The sequence below is a fragment of the Sus scrofa genome, chromosome 2, assembly GCF_000003025.6.
Source record: "Sus scrofa isolate TJ Tabasco breed Duroc chromosome 2, Sscrofa11.1, whole genome shotgun sequence".
In the NCBI taxonomy this organism is placed as follows: domain Eukaryota; kingdom Metazoa; phylum Chordata; class Mammalia; order Artiodactyla; family Suidae; genus Sus; species Sus scrofa.
In genome coordinates this window covers 116,593,468-116,613,529 of record NC_010444.4, presented here as the reverse complement: position 1 = coordinate 116,613,529, position 20,062 = coordinate 116,593,468, and the positions used below count along the sequence as shown (strand labels likewise).

The following is a 20,062-nucleotide window of genomic DNA, read 5'->3' as shown; positions in this document are numbered from 1 at the left end:
TAATATCCATGAGGATGAAGGCTCGATCCCTGGCCTCACTCAGCAGCTTAAGGATCCAGCTTTGGGGAGTTCCTGTCATGGTGCAGTGGTTATCAAATCCAACTAGGAACCATGAGGTTGCGAGTTCAATCCCTGGCCTTGCTTAGTGGCTTAAGGATCCGGCATTGCCATGAACTGTGGTGTAGGTTGCAGACATGGCCCGGATCCCGAGTTGCTGTGGCTCTGGCGTAGGCTGGCAGCTCCGATTTGACCCCTAGCCTGGGAACCTCCATATGCCATGGGAAGTGGCCCTAGAAAAGGCAAAAAGACAAAAAAATAAAGAAATAAATGTCAGTCCCTTTGTTAAGGTGGACTGTTGACAAAAAAAAAAAAGGATCCAGCTTTGGTGTGAGCTGTGGTGTACTTCACAGACATGGCTTGGATCTGTTGGACCTGGAGTTTCTGTGTCTGTGGTATAGATTAGCAGCTGCAGCTCTGATTTGACCCCTAGCCTGGGAACTTCATATGCTGTAGGAGTAGTGATAAAAAACAAAACAAAAAAAAAAACAAAAAAAAAATCAAGGAAGAAATTGCAGAACTAAAATATCATGGTTTTATAAGTCTTGATGAATCAATGAATTTAGGCATTTCTAATATCTCAGAAAGCAAGACAATCAGATATTATATGCTTCCTAGTGAAAAAACAAATACCATTTGCCAAAGGGACTTGCCAAAGGGACTGACCATGAATCCAAATGAGTCTCTAGATACAGGGCCATTCTGCAGGACATATAGGGGACAGAGGAACACACTGAACTGCACCACAGGTGAGCAATCAGCAGCGTCTGGTCTGTGGGAAACTCTACAGGTCAAATGGCCAGGCTTTAACAGATTCAATATTAAGTCAATAAACAATGTAGGAAAAACCTATGGATTAGGAGACTCGAAGGAAACACGTAGCTTTCAATATACAAGACAAAACTCTACTGTCTAGTGACATACAAACTCCAGCAATAAACAGTAAAAAAAAAAAAAATAGGAAACATGACTGTAAAAGTCACAGTAGTTGTCATCTTGGTGGGAGGGAAAGTGGGACTGGGATGGGACATGAGAAAGGACTTGTGGGATGACTGGAAAATTCTAATTTTTTTTTTTTTTTTTCTTTTTAGGGCTGCACCCACAGCATATTTAAGTTCCCAGGCTAGGGGTCAAATCAGAGCTATAGCCATCAGTCTACACCGCAGCCACAGCAACATCAGATCCAAGCTACATCTGCGACCCACACCACAGCTCATAGCAATGCCGGATCCTTAACCCACTGAGCAAGGCCAAGGATTGATCCAGCATCCTCATGGATACCAGTCGGGTTCGTTACCACCACAATGGGAACTCCTCCTCAAATTCCTGACCTGGATATCGGTTATGAGAATGTTTGCTCATTAAGGTGTTATTTGTTCTGTGGGGATTTCGATGCCTATGTTTTATCTTAAAAATATTCTTTAAAGTTTTTTTTGTTTTTTTTTTTTTAAAAAAAACCACCTCTCCAGATGTCTTACCTGTGCCTTGGCCAACTTCTTTTCCAGAAGGTCCCGTTCCCGCTCCGTTTGCTGCAGACGTTTATTAAGCTCCACTATATCCCCCTTGAGTGATGCCAGGGCTGCCAAGTGGAGCTGCAGCGACAGAAAGAAAGGAGCACAAGGTCAGACCCTTCAGCAGAAACTCATTTGCTTCCCTCCATTCCCTGTAATTAGCGTGATTATATATAAGAAAAAAGGTTTCATCCACAACGGGACCCGCCGGGTGATATTAATCTCAGGGGACAATGGACATAAGACAGGTGTCTTATAGGCAAGCTGGGTTATACAGTTACCCTCAGTGTAACGAGGAGAAAAATGTTATGTGTGGGCAATAGGACCTAATTTCAGATGGTCATATTAAAATAGAGAACAAGGCTGTTCCTTCTGAGGGCTTTCTCCGATTTACTCAGCAAGGATGAGATGAAGAGCTGGTGTGGACTGCCTCACACTCAAAAAGCAAGGAAAAGGCAGGACCAAATTAGCCTTTACTGGTGGGAAAACAAGCAAGGTGAATGGGGGTTTTTCAATCACCCATATTGCTGCGGGTCCACACAGACCAAGGGGCTGAGTACTAAGAAAAGAATGGGAAAGCTCATGGTGTCAGATGCTCTCCTCCTCAAGTGGACCCATTAATTTTTTTGCCAGCTCCTTCTGCATGACTGTCCTCCAGACAGACGAGATTGACCAGATGCTGCTTCTGTGCTGGCAGAACCAGAACTCTGGTACATCATGCAATGGAGAGAGAAATCCAGAGTCCCTCTCTATTCCGTTCCTCAGTCAACTCCCTCAGGGTAAGTGGAACAAGAAACAACGTCCTTTAGCAGATCGACAGGTGTATCATGCACCTCCACCTTCTCAAATTTCAGGTTCTGCACAATGACCTTCAGATGCACCCACACCCTTCCCACATGTGCCTGGTGTGGCTTTGCAGGTAGATGGCTGAGGTCATCTTTAAGATCTGTTCAACCATGGCTCCTGGAGCAGCACCTTCCAACCTTCTTTGCCCTGAGTCACTGCCTTTGAGTCAATCCCAGGTAGAGCCCACACCACCCCCTAGCTGAATCCCACACACTTGGGTGAATGACCAGAATCAGAGTGAACCCTTTATATAGCTTTTGCCAAGAATTGAAGTAAGGAGTAAGTACATAAATTTGATCTTTCAAGATGGTCACAGTGCAGCGGTATACAATCCACTTTGGAGATTTTCATATCCAGTTTAGAAAAATGCTCTTTTCTGCAACCTGCCCCTTGATGCTGATGGTGGCTGGGAGGCTTGAGAGAGGGTGAGGAGGCAAGGAGGAGACAGGGGGCGGCAGCTGGGGTTTCAAAGCACTTGTTTGTTAGACTATCACAGCAGTGAATATAAGTTCATTTAATCGCATCGGGGCTGCAAACTAACAGATCAATAGCTGATCTGAAATCAGGAATGCTTGAAATTTAAAAAAGGAAATGTCAGGCAATCTGTCGTTATTTGCCTTCTCATGTAGGACTAGGGCTGCTCAGAAAAGGTCACTATGGGTTTCAGATGCAGGGTTTGTGTGATGAATTCTCAGCACAAATACCACAGTCCTCCCATTGTATCACTTTTTTGGAGGCAGTTTGGCTCCCACTGTGGAGAGAAGGGATACACATGCGCTCCCTTAGATGTAGGGTTGCCCCCCTGCCTCTGAACTGTCCATCCAGGACTGTCCTTCAGGTCAGACTCCGTGGTCTGTTGTGCTATTATATCTGGTCTTGGGAGAAGATTCACTACCTCACCTCTGGTGAGAAGAATGAACTACATGGAGAGCTGACATGTTCTTTAAGAAATATAATAGTTTCAACATAGATGCAAATTATTACACTTAGAGTGAATGGGCAATGAGGTCTGCTGTACAGCACAAGGAACTATATCCAGTCTCTTGTGATAGAACATGATGGAAGAGAATACAAGAAAGGGAATGTGTGTGTGTGTGTGTGTGTGTGTGTGTGTGTGTGTGTGTATGTGTGTGTGTGCGTGGCTGGATCATTTTACTTGCACAGCAGAAGTTGGTGTAACATTGTAAATCAACCCTAACAATAACAACAAAAGAAATATAGGTATGGAGGGAGTTGCCTTGTCATGCAGTGGGTTAAGGATTCGGCGTTGTCACTGCAGTGGCTTAGGTTGTTGCTGTGGCATGGGTTCCATCCCTGGCCCTGAGAACATCCACATGCTGTGGGCAGAGCAAAAAAAGAAAGAGAGGAAGGAAGGGAGGAAGAGGGAAATATAGGTATGCAAACAAGGATCCAAGCGTGCTTCCTCTTCCATGCATCTTCTCTTCTTCTTCTGGAGGAAAGGGCTGCCAGGAGGGGGTGAGGGAGAACTGGAGTAGGGGGAGGGGGAAGCTGACAGAAGAAGCTATATACTCTACACTCCATAGTGACTTCATGCTTTAGACCAGATGGGGAGACACACAGAGCGGTTGTTTCCACCACAGTACAGGGCAGGACAGGTCATTGCTATGGAGGGGGGCCTGGGCTTGAAGCAGACAACACCAGCTCTCCAGACTGCCCAAGGACCTAGCAGATGTGCACATGGGGCAAAGCCCCTTGGCCTCCCTGGATGCCTAGCCACGAAATGAGAGATCAGTTGTTCTGAAGATTCCCTAAGAATGTCATCAGTGGGATGAGCCCTGCTCCTGGACAAGAGTATAAATGTGGGGTTAATGCATGTGTTCCATCTAATTAAGGTGATGACACACTGGGGAATCTATGTATGAACTCCAAACTTAGAACCATCTGGACTAGATGCCGGCCCTGTAAACTGGGTCAAGTGTCATCCACACAGATGTTCAAATGGGAAAAGGGCCCTGGTACGTGGCGCCTCCCATTTCCACATCTGCAAGTGAGGATCTGAAAGCCAGGGACAGACTTGCTTACTCCAGGTCCCATGAGAGCTTAGCACCACAACCATGGCCACCAGTGCCCTTTCGTCACCATACAGTGCTATAGGTGACAGTCATTTTCAGGTGTCTTTTTTTTAAATAATGTGGATGAAAACTTTACTGAAAAATTTCCCTCTGATTATAAAAATAATGAATATGTAACATAAAAATGAGAAAGATGGCATTCTAACTTTTTGGTGGTAGCCTTGTGGCTTCAAACTTTTCTGGAATACTTTTTGTTTAGTAAGTTTTTTTTTTGGACTGTGTGCAATAGTGGTATGGAATATTATTATTCCCTTCTTCCTCAATGTTTACTTCTGGTTACTTTGCTGGTATAAACAATATTACAATTAACATGAATATAAGCATTCGGATTTGTATATCCCCGAAGATTTTTTTCTTTGCATTTTTTAAAATTTTATGGAAGTAGAGTTGATTTAGTGTTGGGATAATGCCTGCTGTACAACAAAGTGATTCCATTATACATGTACACACACCCGTTCTCTTTCAGATTCTTTCCCCACATAGATTATCACAGAGTATTGGGTAGAGTTCTCTGTCACCGGCCAACGGGGACCTTCTGTAGAGTTTGTTTTTGTTTTAAGAGAAAGAGATTTTTGTATTAAAGAAGCAAGAGTTGTGATCCTGTTTTCTGTAGGTGAAGGCTGTAGCGTAAAAAGTGTAAAGGGGAGTTCCCGTGGTGGCTCAGTGGTTAACGAATCCGACTAGGAACCATGAGGTTGTGGGTTCGATCCCTGGCCTTGCTCAGTGGGTTAAGGATACGGTGTTACTGTGAACTGTGGTGTAGGTTGCAGACGCGGCTTGGATCCCGAGTTGCTGTGGCTCTGGCGTAGGTCAGTGGCTACAGCTCCAATTAGACCCCTAGCCTGGGAACCTCCATATGCCGCGGGAGCAGCCCAAAAAAATGGCAAAAAGACCAAAAAAAAAAAAAGTTACACTTTTTCTTCCCTGCTGCATCTTCTTTCCCTGTCCACCAGGTAGAATATACACATGTTCCTAGTGTCACTGACGATTACTTGACAGAAGCTAAACTACAGAGGTGGGGAGGTGGAGAGGGGAAAGAAGCGTGTCCACAAGTCACAAGATGTGTTGGTAAGAATCAGGCTGACCGGCCCCTCCCCCACGCCAACACCAAACCCTGGAGGAGTTCTGTACTCTCCTGGAGGAGTAGATGCTCCCTGCCAACTTCAGTTCCAGAGCCCACTTCCACCCTGTCAATCACTCAATACTCAGAAGCCTACTAGATCTCCTTCTTTGGGGGCTTCGCCTCCCTTGTTCTAACAGAAGTGGTGGTAACCCTGCAAATTCAAAGGCTAGAGGGTTTGAGAGCGATGCTACAAGTGTTAGGACAGAACCTGTGCAGCTTTGGGTCAAGTCCAGCATTTTAAAAAAAAAACAAAAAAAAACTGGTGGTGGTGGTCTTTCTGGGTAATTTTTTTTGGGGGGGGTTCTTTTTAGGGCCGCACCCACGGCATATGGAAGTTCCCAGGCTAGGGGTCAAACTGGAGCTGCAGCTGCCGGCCACAGTCACTGCCACACCAAATCCGAACCGCGTGTGTGACCTACACCAAGCTCAAGGCAACGCCAGATCCTTAACACAGAGCGAGGCCAGGGATCAAACCTACATCCTCATGGATCCTCAGATTTGTTTCTGGTGAGCCACGATGGGAACTCCTTTCTGGGTAATTTTTAAAAAGAGTGTCTCTGAGTTTAAATTCTGGAAAGAAAAATTTTCCAAAGCAACTAAAGCTGGCAGTGTCTTGGGAGCACTGCAGCGCCAGTTCCATCTCTGGTGTGGAAAAAAGTTGGGTTAAGCATCTGCAGTTGCCACAGCTGTGCTTAGGTCGCAACGTCAGCTCAGATCGCATCCCTGGCTGGGGAACTCCATATGCCATGGGGAGGCCAAAAAAGGAAAAGAAAAGAAAAAAAAAAATCCATAAAATGACCAACCAGCACAGCCTGTGAAACCAAGTAAGCACTCAGCAAACGTGCATTTCTTCTCGCTCAGCCAGGTTTTAAGTCGGCCACCTTCAAGTCAACTGCATTCTCAGATGAAGCCTCGTTGCAGGTGAGTGAGAGGTACGTTTAGATGAGGAAGTCACGCAGTCCTGTCTGGGAAGGGGACACTTCCCGGAGATTAACAGCTCAGGAGTGAGAAACCATAGCTGTTTTGTAGGATTCTGCTCAAGTCCTATGGCTTAAGCAGCTGACCGAGAAGGCTCTTAATTCTCTGTGAAATTTTAACCTGGGGCCTCAGCAAGGCTGGGGTGGGACCATGATACTTCCTGTACAATTTTGGGTCTAGCGTGTGAAGGATATAAATCCATACACACCTCATATATCTGGTGATAAAAGATACTAATTCCCTAGGCGGTTTTGAGCCCGGCTTCATATTCATTTTACACTGTGTATCCACATGAAAGTAAACCACCTGGAAATTTGGCTTCAAGACAACTGTCAAAATGGTTGTTATTTTTGGATGAAACATGACTTGACTAATATTTCACAGTTCAGCTGGCGGTAAGGACAAGCTTTCAAGGAGCCTCTGATAGATAAGGTGTCCAGCCGCTGGGCCCGGGTGAGGAGCAAGCAGTGCCTCTGTGACAGCCTCTCCTGGTGGCTTCTCCTGGCTACGAGGATAGATGGCTCCCTATTACCCACCAGCCATGAGACAAAGGGCTTCACACTTCTTTCTTTAACAATCTTTTTTTCTTTTTATTTTCTTTTTTTGGTCTTTTTAGGGCCATACCTGTGGCAATGGGGGTTCCCAGGCTAGGGGTCCAATCAGCTGTAGCTGCTGGCCTATGCTACCAGTCGCATACACGACCTACACCACAGCTCACGGTAACATCAGATCTTTAGCCCCCTGAGAGGAACCAGGGATCGAACCTGCATCCTCATGGATACTAGGCAGGTTCATTACCACTGAGCTACAAAAGAAACTCCCACACTTCTTAAGATCCCTTTTTTTGCCTTTTTTTTTTTTTTTTTTTTTTTTTTTTTTTTTTTTTTTTTTTTTAGTCTTTTTTGCCATTTCTTGGGCCGCTCCCGCAGCATATGGAGATTCCCAGGCTAGGGGTCGAATCGAAGCTATAGCTGCCGGCCTATGCCAGAGCCACAGCAACGTGGGATTCGAGCCGCGTTTGCAACCTACACCACAGCTCACGGCAACGCCAGATCCTTAACCCACTGAGCAAGGCCAGGAATCGAACCTGCAACCTCATCGTTCCTGATCAGATTTGCTAACCACTGAGCCACGAGAGGAACTCCTTTTTTTTCTTTTTTAAGGCCGCACATGTGGCATATGGAAGTTCCCAGGCTAGGGGTCGAATTGGAGCTGTAGCTGCCAGCCTGCGCCACAGCCACAGCCACACCAGATCCAAGCCATGTGTGTGACCTACACCACAGCTCACAGCAACACTGGATCCTTAAACCACTGAGGGGGCCAAGGATTGAACCCACATCCTCATGGATACTAGTCCTAGTCATAACGGGAACTCCTCTTAAGGTACTCTTTTAAGCCTGCAACCTAGTGACTCTATTGAGCCCCCAAGAGCAACGCTCTGTATTTCTGGTTATAAGGTACTTCCTCATCTTGCTACTACTGGTGATAAAAACAACACACACATGCTGGCACGGTCCTCACCACTTGGCACCTCCCAGGCATCATCCCACTGGGTCTCCATCATCCCAAAGCTCTGGGGTCCACAAGGAGGCTCTGATTCCCAATTCTCTGAAGGACAAGTACTCTTCCCAAGGACCACAGTTGGTGAGGGGGATCCAGGACCAGAAATCTAGGCTGCAAAACTCTAGGTCTACCATTTTACTACTCTTTCTGGGACGTAGGACCACACTTTCATAGCACTGTCCTCAGAGGGACCAAAGGCTTCCACAGTCACATCTTAAACAGGAATGAGTTCATGCCCTAGTCCCCATCCAGAGATGGCCATCGTGGAGCACCAATGGTGAGACGGCCAAGCTGGCCTTCCCTGCTTTGTTAGCAGGTAAGCTCACTCTGAGCCAACTGTGCTTGTTCTTTCTCTCTCCTTACTTGGTCTGGCTCCTGTAAGCCATTCGCTGCCAGGGTACTGCTATTTCCTTCCCACCAGTGATGATGGGAAGCCCCATCCTGTCCTTCCAATTGGGCCACTTGCCCTCCAGCTTACAAGGCAGACACGGTTTTTGCTCATGGCTGAGTAATGACAATAGGTCATGCCAACTTCTCTCATTTAGTGAACTGTTCTCTTCCTTAAAGGGGAAGAAGTAAGCTCAACTAAACTTTACTGAACACATTCTTGACCAGTTCTTCCCTAAGTGCCTTCTAGACTTTACGTAATTCAATCGGATGCAGACTCCTGCAGAAGAAAGGCAGTGTCACAACCCCAAGCCAAGCTCTGGGAATATTTTAAGGATTCCAGGCAACTCGAGAGCAGTAAGTCATAACATTAATAGTCATCACTTGGTGAATCTTTAATGGGTACCAGGCACTTAGGCTAAGCACATTTCATGCAGTATTTCATTGAACCCTCACCATAATGCTATGACATAGGTATTATTACTTCCTTCTGACAAATGAGGAACCAAGGCACAGAGGAGGGATAGGCAATCACCCCAAAGGCAGGAAACTGATAATCAATGGAAGAGATATTCACACACAGACACTCCACGCTCTCATCTTCTCTGCTCCATGTGCTGCTGATGCTTTGACTCAACATGCCACTGATGCCCCAGCTTGCAGTACACACGCGCGCATGCATGTGGGTGGAAGGGAAGGTATGGGGTGGGAGGTCAGAGGTGTGCATTGGCAGGGGTGGGCATGTGGGGAGAGGCAGGAGCACTCGGATGTGGCAGGCCAAGCTCTCTAGGGACAGTACCGAAGCTTAGGACTGGCAGTTAATCAGCTTGGCGTGAATGTGGGGCACTCTAACTCCCTGTGCTTTTTCATCCTTTTGAGAAGGATTTCAGTCTAGATGGCCCTGCCCTGAGTTGTGCACCTGGGGCTTTGCATACTTTAGTTGCCCACTGGCCCCAGAAAGGACGTGCAGCACCTCACTGCAAAAGGAAGGGTCACTATATACAGAACTGATCAGCAACATCTTTCCCCTGGAAACTGAAAGGTGCTCAGAATCACACAGAACCTTACCACTAGCGAGGGAATTCAAGAATGCCTAGTTTCGTTCCTTCGTTGGAAAGGCATTAAACAGACTCAGAGAAACAAAGCTCATCAAATTCAGATTTCCCCATTCTCTGTCCAGAGGCTTCCTGCTCTCCCACATGGCAATCCAAGAGCTCCTGGGTAGTGAATAAATGTCTATATCTCAGCCACGTCTTTGGAAATAGCAGGAGACATTTCTCTGTATGAGAAAGCAGCCTCGTTCGGCTTCCTTCACAAAATTCCCCACACCCTAGGTGCTCTAATTCAGATACATAAAGAACAAAATCCCTGGCAAAAGGGTAGCAGTCCCTGCCAGATGGACACAATCAGGACTGTTCAGTAGTTTCCAGGACTGGAACATTTCTGTTTACTGCTAGAATTCCAACTAGGGGCACCTGCTGTGTAATTTTTCAAGAAAGGATCTTCATAGCCTTGAAACCTAAAACTCATTAAACACCATCTACAAGACTGCCCCCCTTGCGTGCTAATCACTTTTTGCTGCCTTAGATCAACTCAGAAAGCAGCAGCTTTTCGTCTTTCATTTTACCTGGTGATTTCATTGATCAGTAGCCCCCAAGTTACTGTTTAAACCTCCAGTGAAATTTAGTTCTTGGAAACAGCATTCATAAGTCCCCTTCAACATGGTAGCACTAAAATACTATCCAAGAGAAAAACTGCATCCAAGAGTACCTGATGGAAATGATGGCACCAAATCCCAAAGCCTGACCCCAGTACTAACTGTGAAAACAGCTACATCACCCCCAGGACCCACCTAAGCCAATCCAGTTCTTCCCTTGCTTCATAAATGTCTGGGGAGATGGCTGTCAGGGAGGGGAGGTGTCCAAAATTGACCACCCAACTTTGAAGATAATCCTCAATCCCATACGATCTGCAAAAATATGCTCCTCTAAAAATAAGTTACACTAAATTAGTAGATTGTCTTGGGTAGTATGGTCATTTTAACAGTGTTAATTCTTCTAATCCAATACCAGATTTTATCTTTTCATCTTTTTGTGTCATCTTCAATTTCTTTCATCAGTTTTCCAAGTACAGGCTTTTACCTCCTTAGGTAGGTTTATTCCCAGGTATTTTATTTTTTTTTTTGATGTGATTATTTCCTTAATTTCTTATTCTAATACTTCATTGTTAGTATATAAAAATGCAGCTTTTTTTTTTTTTTTTTTTTTTTTTTGTCTTTTTGCCATTTCTTGGGCCACTCCTGTGGCATATGGAGGTTCCCAGGCTAGGGGTCGAATTGGAGCCATAGCTGCTGGCCTACGCCAGAGCCACAGCAATGAGGGATCCAAGCCACATCTGCAATCTACACCACAGCTCACAGAAATGCCAGATCCCTAACCCGCTGAGCAAGGCCAGGGATCTAACCTGCAACCTCATGGTTCCTAGTCGGATTCGTTAACCACTGAGCCACGACGGGAACTACTGCAACAGATTTTTGTATATTAATTTTGTATCCTGCAACTTTACCGAATTTATTGATGAGCTCCAGTAGTTTTCTGGTGGTGTTTTCAGGTTTTTCTATGTGTAGTATCATGTCATCTGCAAAAAGTGAAGTTTTACTTCTTTCTTTCTGGTATGAATTCCTTTTATTTATTTTTCTTGTCTTATTGTTGTGGCTAGGACTTCCAATACTATGTTGAATAAAAGTGGCAAGAGTAGACAGCCTTGTCTTGTTCCTGATCTTAGAGTAAATGCTTTTGGCCTTTCACTATTGAGTATGATGTAAGCTGTGAGTCTGTCATATAAGGCCCTTAGTATGTTGAGATATGTTCCCTCTATGCCCACTTTCTGGAGAGTTTTTATAATACATAGATGCTGAATTTTATCAAAAGCTTTTTCTGCATCTATTGGGATGATGATATGATTTTTACCCTTCAGTTTGTTAATGTGGTATATGACACTGGTTGATCTGCAAGTACTGAAACATCCTTGCATACTAACTAGAACATGTCACTTTAAAATGTGTGTGGAAATACAAAAGATCCTGAGGAGCTAAAAAAATCTGAAAAAGAAGAGAGCTGGAGGAATTGCACTCTCTAACTTCAGATAGTACTACAAAGCTACAGTAATAGGATGGTACTGGCACAAAAATAGACACATAGATCAGTGGAACAGAAAGAGAGCCAGAAATAAACCTGTGCATTTATGGTCAATTAATCTATGACAAAAGAGGCAAGAATATACAATGGAGAAAAGACAGTCTCTTTCACAAGTGGTGCTAAGAAAACTGGACAGCTATATGTAAAAGAATGAAGTTAGAGCATTCTCTATAAAAATAAACTGAAAATGGATTATAGACCTAAATGTAAGCCTGGATACCATAAAACTCCTAGAGGAAAACATAGGCAAAACACTCTTTGACGTAACTCATAACTACATTTTTTTGGATCTGTCTCCTAAAACAAAGGAAATAAAAGCAAAAATAAACAAACGAGACCCAATTAAACTTAAAAGCTTTTGCACAGCAAAGGAAGTCACTGACAAAACAAAAAGACAATCTACTGAATGGGAGAAAACATTTGCAAATGATATGACCAATTAGGGGTTAATATTCAACATATATAAACAGCTCATACAGTTCAACATAAAAAAAAAAACCTAATTTTTTTAAAAATGAGCAGAAAAATGGAACAGATGTTTTACCAAAGAGAAATGAAGATAGCCAACAACCACATGAAAAGATGTTCAATGCTGCTCATTATCAGGGAAATGCACATCAAAACCACAATGAGGTATCGCCTCATACCTGTCAGAATGGCCATCAACAAAAAGAACACTAATGTTGGCAAGAATGTGGAGAAAAGGAAACACTCATACACTGTTGGTGGGAATGTTAATTGGTGCAGCCACTGAGGAAAACAGTATGGAGGTTTTTCAAAAAAACTAAAGATAGAACTACCAAAAGATGGAGCACTTTCATTCCTGGGTATATTAATATATTAAAAAAAACCCAAAAAAACCAACAAACCCACAAACACTAATTCAAAAAGATAAATGCACTTCAGTGGTCAGAGCAGCGTTATTTACGATTACCGAGATATGGAAGCAACCTAAGTGTCCATCAAGAGATGAATGGATGGGTCTTTATGCTAAGTGAAATAAGTCAGACAGCTAAAGACAAATACCATATAATCTCACTTTTATGGTGCATCTAAAAAATACAACAAATATAACAAAAAAGAAGCAGACTCACAGATGCAGAGAACAAACTAGTGGTTACCAGTGGGGAGAGGGAAGGGGGAGATGTACAAACTACTATACTATACATAAAACAAGCTACAAGGATATGTTGTAGAACAGGAAATATAGCCAATATTTTATAATAACTATAAATGGAATATAACCTTTAAAAATTGTGAATCATTAGGAGTTCCCATCCTGGCTCAGTGGTTAACGAATCCAACTAGGAACCATGAGGTTGCAGGTTCGATCCCTGGCCTTGCTCAGTGGGTTGAGGAACCGGCATGGTGTGGGTTGCAGACGTGGCTCAAATCTGGTGTTGCTGTGGCTCTGGCATAGGCCAGTGGCAACAGCTCCGATTAGACTCCTAGCCTGTGACCCTCCATATGCTGCGGGAGCGGCTCAAGAAAAGGCAAAAAGACAGAAAAAAAATTGCGAATCACTGTATTGCACACATATACCTTACATAATATACATCAACTATAGTTCAATAAAAAATTAAATAAGTCACCTAATTTTAGTGGGAATAATATTAATTAACATGTGGATGTGTACTACGTGCTACTGCAACATTTAAAGTGTGCACTTTTCTCAAGTATTTTTCACATACATTTATGGGATAGGTGCGTAGTTAACCTCAATTTAAAGAGGTAGGAATTGGAAGTTCCCGTCATGACTCATCGGAAATGAGTCCAACTAGTATCCATGAAGACACGGGGTTCGATCCCTGGCCTCTATCAGTGGGCTAAGAACCCAGCGTTGCCGTGAGCTGTAATATACATCACAGACGGCTCAGATCCAGCATTTCTGTGGCTACAGCTCTGATTCGACCCCTAGCATGGGAACTTCCACATGGCATGGGTACGGCCCTACAAAGCAAAAAGCAGTAAGTAATTTTTAAAAATAAAAAAAAATAAAGAGGTAGGAATCGAGGCTTAGAAGTTCAGTAACGTGTCAAACTAGTAAGTGGCAGAGCTGGAATCAAAGCCCTCTGGTCTGTCTAACCCCAGAGCCTGGTTCACACTCACCACACCTTATGCTTTGCAACTGACTAACCTAGCACTTCTGAGATCTGACAGATAGCCATGAAACGAATGAGAAGATAAGGTCTCTGACAGAGCGTTCTTTTTATCAGACAGGAACAAGCAGGACTGCAAAATTAGCATGAGGGAAAAAGTTTTAATTCTTTAAAACATCCACCATTTTGAGAAACACAAGACCATTTAGCTGATATGAAACCCAGGAGAGCAGGAGAGGAAATTTAATCTCCGGCTAGTTCCATACCCTAGGAGGGAAAGTTAGAGGAAAACATTACTGCAGTGTTGGTGGAAAAGCTCTTAATTATGCTAATTAAACAGTCCGTGTGAGGAAACGTTTACTTTAACCGATAGAGCTTAAAAAATAAAAAATCTATACAGAATATTAGATACATACACACCTTAATATTTACTCTATAATACTTGCTAGAAAAATAAGTCCCTAAGCATTTTCCACTAATACGTAAATTCTTACTTTTTGTGGGTTTTTTTTCATTTTGCAAGGGACACTGAAATTAAGTGCAATAGAAAGATATTTGGAAAGAAAGACAAGCAAAATAAAGACATCGCAATAAACTTCAGCATTCACTTAAATTTCAAGGTGGGCTGCATCCTAATGACACATCGTGAAGGAGATGGAGAGGTAATAATTAAATCCTGCTAATCAGAGGACATGAATATTTCAGTGTGCACTAAATACGGATGTGATCCCCAAGGCAGAAGCTCCCACAGAGAATTATATGAACAGGAGTAAAAGAGTCCCCTGATAAGGTCTGCATTGTTCATAAATTTTTATATTGATCCAATTTAGTAGGTATTGAATTCCCCATTCGGGAGAAACCAAGCACCTTTAACGGTGAAACACTCAATAAACTTTGCAGATCGGAAAAAGAACAAGGTATGTTTACAGCAATAGTTGAGTGCTTTGGAAGTACTTTATGTTTTACTGGACTGAGGACAGTGTTTTTTCTTTGGGAAACAACTGGAGATTTAGATTTGAGTGTGTATGGGTGTGCACACACATACAGAAACATACTTTACACACCCACATGTATTAACACACTTTTTTTTTTTTTTTTTTTTTTTTTTGTCTTCTAGGGCCGCACTCGAGGTTCCCAGGCTAGGGGTCGAATCAGAGCTGTAGCTGCTGGCCTACACCACAGCCACATAAATGCCAGATTCAAGCCGCATCTTCGATCTACACCACAGCTCACGGCAGCATGGGATCCTTAACCCAGTGAGGGAGGTCAAGGATCAAAACTGCATCCTCATGGATGCTAGTCAGATTCATTTCCACTGAGCCACGATGGGGACTCCAACACACATTATACATATGAACTTTCTATGTACAAAAATCTCAAGGCACATCCTCACTTTTTATTCAAGCATAGGGGACACCCAAGATGTCAACTCTTGAGATATTCAGTACAATCTTTTTTTTTTTTTCTTTTTGTCTTTTTAGGGCCACACCCACAGCTATGGAGGTTCCCAGGCTAAGGGTCTAATCGGAGCTGTAGCCACCAGCCTACACCACAGCAACACAGGATCCGATCCACATCTGTGACCTACGCCACAGCTTACGGCAGTGCCGGATCCTTAATCCACTGAAAGAAGTCAGGGATCGAACCCGCAACCTCATGGTTCCTAGCTGGATTCGTTTCTGCTGCACCATGATGGGAACTCCAGTACAATCATTTTCAAATGCATTCCAAACAGCTAGGAGATATTTCCATATGCATTACTTCTTTTAAAGAAAATCCCTTTCAAACACTTGATGCCATCATCGAGCTCCCATTTCAGGGAAGGCTCAGCCTCTGGCTTCTTCCTCACCACAGGGCTGCTGACCGATGGGCCATTTCACCGCTCGCTAGTCCATCTAGGCCAAAGCACAAGCAAAGGGTAGAAGACCCATTTCCAATCTGCTCAGTATTCTCTCCCACCAGGGACCCTGCTGATTGCTTCAGAGAACAGTGTGTGTGAGAGAGAGAGAAGAAAAGGTCTGAATTTCCTCTCCTTCCAAATCACCTAACGACCAATACTATTCCCAGCCAGGACTCATTCTTTACAAAGGAAGGAAAACGGGAGCTGGAGAAGACAGAGAGAACATGATGGGAAAATACGGTTTAGTGGTTAAGGACAGAGGCTTTATCATGAAACAAAACCAAACAAAACCCCCAGACCTGAGTACGAGTTCAAGCTTGGTTAAGTTGTTAAAATTTCCTGAGCATCAGTTTACTCACCCAATAGAATGGGAATGAAACCCAACCATACAGAGTTGAAAACTCAAATGGAACACGCCACAGGCAACTCATTTGACCACCAGGCTGCCTGGCAGAAGGTTGGCCACAGTGACTATTATCTGAATTATCACAATCGTCATACCACGCTCTGTGCTTGCTAAAAGGTATCAAGATACACTGGGCCTTGAAAGCACTGATGGTTTACTCTCCTACCTCCTTGTTTATACAAACCCTGACTAAGCAATCAGAATGACTCATCAGCTTGACGCCTAGATCACATTAATCAGAGTAATCCATGCTCTGCCCGCCCCTCAACATGTGCAAGTTGGATCAGCTGCTCCCTACATCCTGGCTGGGCCCGCATGTCGGCAGGCAACCACATTTATCCTCAATAGCCTAGAAACTGGAGTAGTGGCACACCCAGCCTGTACCCCACCTCTGGTTCCTCATAACACAAGGTAAGAGATGGTCAAGAAGCAAGTGGGACACATAAAGTGATCCCAAAATGACCTTCCATAAAAGTGTATCTGGGGAGTTCCTGTTGTGGTGCAGCGGAAACAAGTCCGACGAGTATCCGTAAGGTTGCAAGTTTGATCCCTGCCCTTGCTCAGAAGGTGAAGGATCTGGCATTGCTGTGAGCTGTGGTGTAAGCTGGCAGCTGTACCTCTGATGAGATCCCCTAGCTTGGGAATTTCCATACGGCAAGGCCCTTAAAAAAAAAAAAAATCTGAATGGTAAAAAGACAAAAGAGCTTACTGTAAAAGCAAGGATATGTACAAAGACCTGCTTGTGATAGTAAAAAAAAAAAAAAAGAAGAAAAAAGAAAAAGAGTAGCTGAATAAACTGCATGATATGCACAATACAGTATGTTGCCAACAAAACAGAGAAATATAATTAACATGGGAGTCATAATTTCCCATATGGACGCTCAGTCCCTCAATTCATTCAGGCTACTTTTCACCTGTCGCCACCAACCACCTGGAGCAAGTTTTCCTTCTCTCCTCCTCTTCCTCTAGCCTTTCACTTGCTTTATTTTTTCCTAATATGTATCAGTCCCTGACAAGCTATCACACACGTTTTTGGTTGCCTCACTTCCCCATGAGGCGATGTATTCCAAGAAGGCAGACATGCCATGTAACTGGGGAAATAGCCAATGAACACAATGAAGGGTGCCCGGCACATGGCTGAACCTCAGACAAATTTGCTGAACAGAGGATTTAGAAAACTAGAAAATACACATAGGAGTTCCCATGGTGGCTCAGTGATAATGAACCCATCGAGGATCCACGAAGATGCAGGTTCAATGTCAGGCCTTGATCCAGCGTTGCCGTAAGATGTGGTGTAGGTTGCAGATGAGGCTTGGATCCTGCATTAGCCGTGGCTGTGGCCAGCAGCTACAGCTCCAATTCGACCCCTAGCCTGGAAACCTCCATATGCTGCAGGTGCGACCCTGGAAAAGGCAAAAAAAAAAAAAAAAAAAAAAAAAAAAAAAGAATTTACATCATCCTTACCCCTACCACCTAGAGTTCACACCACTTGCAGGCATGTCAGGTATCTTCCTACGTGTAAATACAAATTGCTTATAAAATAAATAGCTTTGGGGAAACAATGTTTAATGTAGTACTTCCTTCTATCCTTCCAACTTTCCAAGTAATTCACGGTATCATTAATATCCTTTCTAAGTCACCACATCTCTAGAACATTTCTCCATCCCCCAGGGGCACCTTCAGGATGTCAGTGTTCCTTTGGTACATCGTTACCTAGGACCAAGCACCACACTCCAGATGAATTTTGTGCAGCGCATATCTAGGTGCCAGGGACCCTGCCAATGGCCTCATATGGGTTTTTCACTGAATTCTCACCCAACAAGATGGGAGCCATTATTACCTCATCTATAGATAAGGAAACTGAGGCACAGTTTTTCTAGTACTTAAAACTACATCCTGGCGTTCCCGTCGTGGCGCAGTGGTTAACGAATCCGACTAGGAACCATGAGGTTGTAGGTTCGATCCCTGGCCTTGCTCAGTGGGGTGAGGATCCAGTGTTGCCGTGAGCTGTGGTGTAGGTTGCAGACGCAGCTCGGATTCCGCCTTGCTGTGGCTGTGGCGTAGGCCGGAGGCTACAGCTCCGATTAGACCCCTAGCCTGGGAACCTCCATATGCCACGGGAGCAGCCCAAGAAATGGCAAAAAGACCAAAAAAAGAAAAAAGAAAAAGAAAAACAAAAACAAAAACCATCCTCCCCAGCTGACCATCCTCTTTACTGCATCTCATTCACCAGGGGCATTCGGGGTCAAATGTTTTAGATCACATGATCTGAGGTGTCCTTGGAGAGAGGGTGAGCAGCCGGGATTGTGGACTTGGAGGGTGCTGCATGGCGCTCAGTGCCAGATGGCTGATAGGACTGCTGCACAAACTGGAAATACCACTGGCACCAGCAGGGAGTTGCCGCGAGATCTCCTGTCCTTGCTTTGCCAGTGCCGAGACGGGAGGAAGGAAGCACAGGGCAGGGGACGGGCAAGAGAGCCACTAACCCATCCAGGTAGGTGTGCCCCCCACCCAACCACCAGCACCGGCCGGGCCAGCGCCCGGGGAGTGTTTCACAATCCCTTGCCTGATCCCAAAGAGGTCAGAATTGCAGGTGCAAGTGAGCCACAGACTAGAACAAAAACACTGTGGTTTGAGGCCAGCTTGACAGCATTCCGGCTCCTTTCCTGTAAGGAGCTGCTGCTCCCTCAAAGGCACTGGACCCTCCCACTTGGCCCCTAGAAACCGCAATGCAATATAAATTCGAAAGGTCTGAACAGCTCCGCAGCATCTGAATAAACAAAGCCTCCTTGCCGCACCCCACCTAGAGAGAATGCATTTTATCACCTATGCCTGGACAATTTTGTCTCTTACAAATTGACTTATTCCCCTTTCCTGCCTCCTCCATTTCACCGGCGAGTTCTGAAATGAATAAATACAGCGGAGGGTGTAGCAGGACGCACTGCCTGTGGGCGGGGAAGCTAAGGACAAGGAGAGGTCTCCTACAGCGCTGCTCACCTGGCCCTTGGCTGTCCTGGGCCTGCAGCACCAGCCTTAGCAGAGAAGCAGCAGAAAGGATGAAGAGGAGGCCACGCTGGACGGCTGATGAAACAGAAACCATCAGTGGTGTCTGACCTTCTCTAAATGGAAGGAGTCCCCAGTGGGGAGGGGCCATCTTCCAGCCTCTAGTGCACAGTCCTCCAGCAAACCCCAAACATGGTCTTGACCACGCTGAGGGATGGAGGCAGAGACAGACAAGTCGGATGCTCAGGGGAGTGGGAGGCTCTGGGGGTAACCAAATAGCCTCCAGCCTCCTAGAGGTGAGATGTCCTTTCATCACACTTTTTGAATACAGCATTGGTCTCTTCCCATCATAAATGTTTACTCACAAACAAAACTCCCCTGGTGCTTGTATGGGAAGAGCTGCATATCTTCCCAAGATCAAGAAGTCTGAACTTACTCAACAGACCAAACACTCCATAGCAAAAGAAGTGACATAAAATCCTTGAATTTCTTGCCATGTCTACCCTCTCCCCAACATCCGCTTCCACTTACCTCCTTATAGATATAGAAATGCAAACAGAAAATTCCCTAAAGCTGCCTCAATTTATTTTCCACAAGCAGAAAGACAGTGAGCAGAAAAAATATTAAAGATTCCAGGCTGTTTAAGAATGGAACATTGCCAACCTAGATTAAAGTATCAAAGGAAAGCCTACATCTGCCAGGGACTAGAAATATTGCGGTTTCAACAATGCAAAAACCAAAATGTACTCAAACTACTAAAGCTAAGCTTACATGCTAGAGAAGTGGATACTGTCCATCACTAGGCACAGGACTAAACATGGAGCTAGAAAAAAAGGAATTCCCGTTGTGGCTCAGTGCAAACAAATCTGACTAGTATCCATGAGGCCGAAGGTTCGATT

General features: G+C 44.5%; 1 protein-coding gene across 3 annotated transcripts in view; it reads right to left on the bottom strand.

Annotated features, from left to right (window-relative positions):
- The window catches only part of MCC (mutated in colorectal cancers), a 462,268-nt gene that overhangs the window by 135,091 nt on the left and 307,115 nt on the right, over positions 1–20,062 (bottom strand). For all 3 annotated transcript variants that reach the window (XM_021084624.1, XM_021084625.1, XM_021084626.1), the window contains one exon: positions 1,536–1,649. In XM_021084624.1, the coding sequence (XP_020940283.1) occupies positions 1,536–1,649 (114 nt within the window). The remainder of the gene's footprint in view (positions 1–1,535; positions 1,650–20,062) is intronic.